Source organism: Haliotis rufescens, unplaced genomic scaffold, assembly GCF_023055435.1.
Source record: "Haliotis rufescens isolate VD_foot unplaced genomic scaffold, xgHalRufe1.0.p SCAF_4, whole genome shotgun sequence".
In the NCBI taxonomy this organism is placed as follows: Eukaryota; Metazoa; Mollusca; class Gastropoda; order Lepetellida; family Haliotidae; genus Haliotis; species Haliotis rufescens.
The window spans coordinates 63,814,685-63,817,332 of record NW_025964112.1 but is presented as its reverse complement, the minus strand read 5'-3'; the positions used below and the strand labels follow the sequence as shown (position 1 = coordinate 63,817,332).

General features: G+C 41.9%; 1 protein-coding gene across 1 annotated transcript; it reads right to left on the bottom strand.

Moving 5' to 3' along the window:
* LOC125372292 (DNA-directed RNA polymerase II subunit rpb1-like) lies at positions 1–2,648 on the bottom strand. Its single transcript, XM_048381614.1, has 3 exons — positions 2,630–2,648; positions 351–892; positions 1–255 (listed from the first exon to the last, which is right to left on the bottom strand). Exons 1-3 carry the CDS (start codon positions 2,646–2,648, stop codon positions 1–3), a joined length of 816 nt encoding a protein of 271 aa, XP_048237571.1.

Below are 2,648 nucleotides of genomic sequence, written 5' to 3'. Positions count from 1 at the left end.
CTAGGTAACAATAGGTCCCAGGTAACTGTAGTAAGATGGTCCTGTGGTATCCTTGGTTACAGTAGGTCCCAGGTAACTGTAGTGAGATGGTTCTGTGGCGTCCTTGGTTACATTAGGTCCCAGGTAACTGTAGTGAGACGGTTCTGTTGGATCCTTGGTTACAGGAGGTCCCAGGTAACTGTAGTGAGATGGTTCCGTGGCGTCCTTGGTTACATTAGGTCCCAGGTAACAGTAGTGAGACGGTTCTGTGGGATCCTGGGTTACAGTAGGTCCCAGGTAACTGTAGTAAGATGGTTCTGTTGGTTACTGTAGGTCCCAAGTAACTGTAGTAAGGTGGGATCCTGGGTTACAGTAGGTCCCAGGTAACTGTAGTAAGATGGTTCTGTTGGATCCTTGGTTACAGTAGGTCCCAGGTAACTGTAGTGAGATGGTTCTGTGGCGTCCTTGGTTACATTAGGTCCCAGGTAACTGTAGTGAGACGGTTCTGTGGGATCCTGGGTTACAGTAGGTCCCAGGTAACTGTAGTGAGACGGGTCTGTCGGGTCCTTGGTTACAGTAGGTCCCAGGTAACTGTAGTAAGATGGTTCTGTGGGATCCTTGGTTACAGTAGGTCCCAGGTAACTGTAGTGAGATGGTTCTGTGGCGTCCTGGGTTACATTAGGTCCCAGGTAACTGTAGTGAGACGGTTCTGTGGCGTCCTTGGTTACATTAGGTCCCAGGTAATTGTAGTGAGACGGTTCTGTGGCGTCCTTGGTTACATTAGGTCCAAGGTAACCGTAGTAAGACGGGTCTGTCGGGTCCTTGGTTACAGTAGGTCCCAGGTAATTGTAGTGAGACGGTTCTGTGGCGTCCTTGGTTACATTAGGTCCAAGGTAACCGTAGTAAGACGGTTCTGTGGGATATTTGGTTACAGTAGTTAACAGGTAACTGTAGTGAGACGGGTCTGTCAGGTCCTTTGTTTCAGTAGGTCCCAGGTAACTGTTGTAAGACGGGTCTGTCGGGTCCTTGGTTACAGTAGTAAACAGGTAACTGTAGTAAGATGGTTCTGTTGCATCCTTGGTTACAGTAGTAAACAGGTAACTGTAGTAAGACGGTTCTGTGGGATCCTTGGTTACAGCAGGTCCCAGGTAACAGTAGTAAGTTGGCCCTGTGGGATACTTGGTTACAGTAGGTCTTAAATAGGCTACATACAACCTTTCACATAATTAGAACAGTGTTAGAATTTGGCACTAGTCCTAAAGTCCTTGCCAAACTGCCCAATAGTTAAGGAATACTAAGGACTAGTAGAAATTTACCCTTTTTAATGGTTTTGCTTTATGTTATCTAGTGGACTAAAACTGTTAGGTTCTACCGCTGTTAGTACCAGTTAACCTTGAACTTCTTGTAGAATGAGTGAGTAGGTAGTGCAGAGTTGGTACAATTATGTGCCTTGTGACTCATGTGATTGGTGTGTGTGTGGTTGTTAGCAGTAAAAAACAAGTCTCTAGCCTAGTCGAGCCAAGTATTAATACACTTGTTTCTAATTTCTGGTTGCATGTTAAGTTTTTGTTGTATGTATATATACTGTCTGTGAGGGGTGAGGCTTTGCTAGGAGGATTAACCCGTATTCTTCATGGCGTCAAAGAGTTGTGTTGAAAGACTTGATGTTTCGTGTTTATTGTAGGGTTTATCTCAGTTATCTTGGTTTGTCCCACAATGTTGTGGAGACATGTAAGCAACCTGTCTTGTGGGTTTACTTGGGTGTCTAGGTGTGTCTTTTTTTATGTATCCTGGACATGTTCAGGGTTGACTGGTCTTTTGAGGTTATGCATGAGGTTCATTTGATGGTTTAGGAAATTTTTGTATGGTTCACAATTGGTTCATATTCAACATTTGACTGAGGGACTTATTCAAAATGCCCTGAGAATATTTGCTACAATTGTCGTAAGTCTGTGTTAAGGTATTGGAGTGACGTTCACCTTAGTGCTTAGATCACTTAGCACCATGGCATTAGCCAAGGGGAGTTTCGTTGAAGGAATATTTTATTTCTGCATGTTTTTGTGTGTTAAAGTCTAAATTGTGATGGTGATTTGTCTTCCACTGGTAACAGGAACAATAAGAAAAGCAGCTTTACTTTGTTAATGTTATTTAGTATTCCAAAGTTTGGACATATTTTTTCAAAATTAATGAACGAGTATTTTAATTATATTTGAAGGATTAAGTATTGCAACAAACAATAATGGATGCTTTGCCTATCAACTGTCTGTTCCAATTGCAACATCACAAGCAAGATAGGTGTAAGTTCAAGGGTTGACTTTGAGGAAAGAGGACACTCAGAATATTAATGACACCTGTGAATTTGAAACAAGCGAGGTTGAAGAGGTATGCAATCAGTGATTAGCTACCTGAAAATGCAAAACATTAATGATTTACAAATCATTTACAAATCATTTTATTGAATTGGAATGAAGAAATTCTGCCTTTTCTTCAATGTGTGTTGAAGGAACATAAGCATTTCAATTAGCTATTTACTAGTTCAGAGTTGATTCAGTAAAGTGTTTTAGTTTGGCCATTTATGGTAAAGTAGGTGAGCTACAGATAACATGCTGTCTGATTCCGTGTTTAGTGACCCACTCTGAAGTCCACCCACCGGAGAGATATCGGAACAT

Bases quoted from the DNA above. Each gene is read 5' to 3' on its own strand.
- LOC125372292 (XM_048381614.1), bottom strand. The intron at 256-350 runs GTAACCCAGGAT...ACTGTAACCCAG, and splicing joins ACAGTTACCTGGGACCTACT to GATCCCACAGAACCGTCTCA.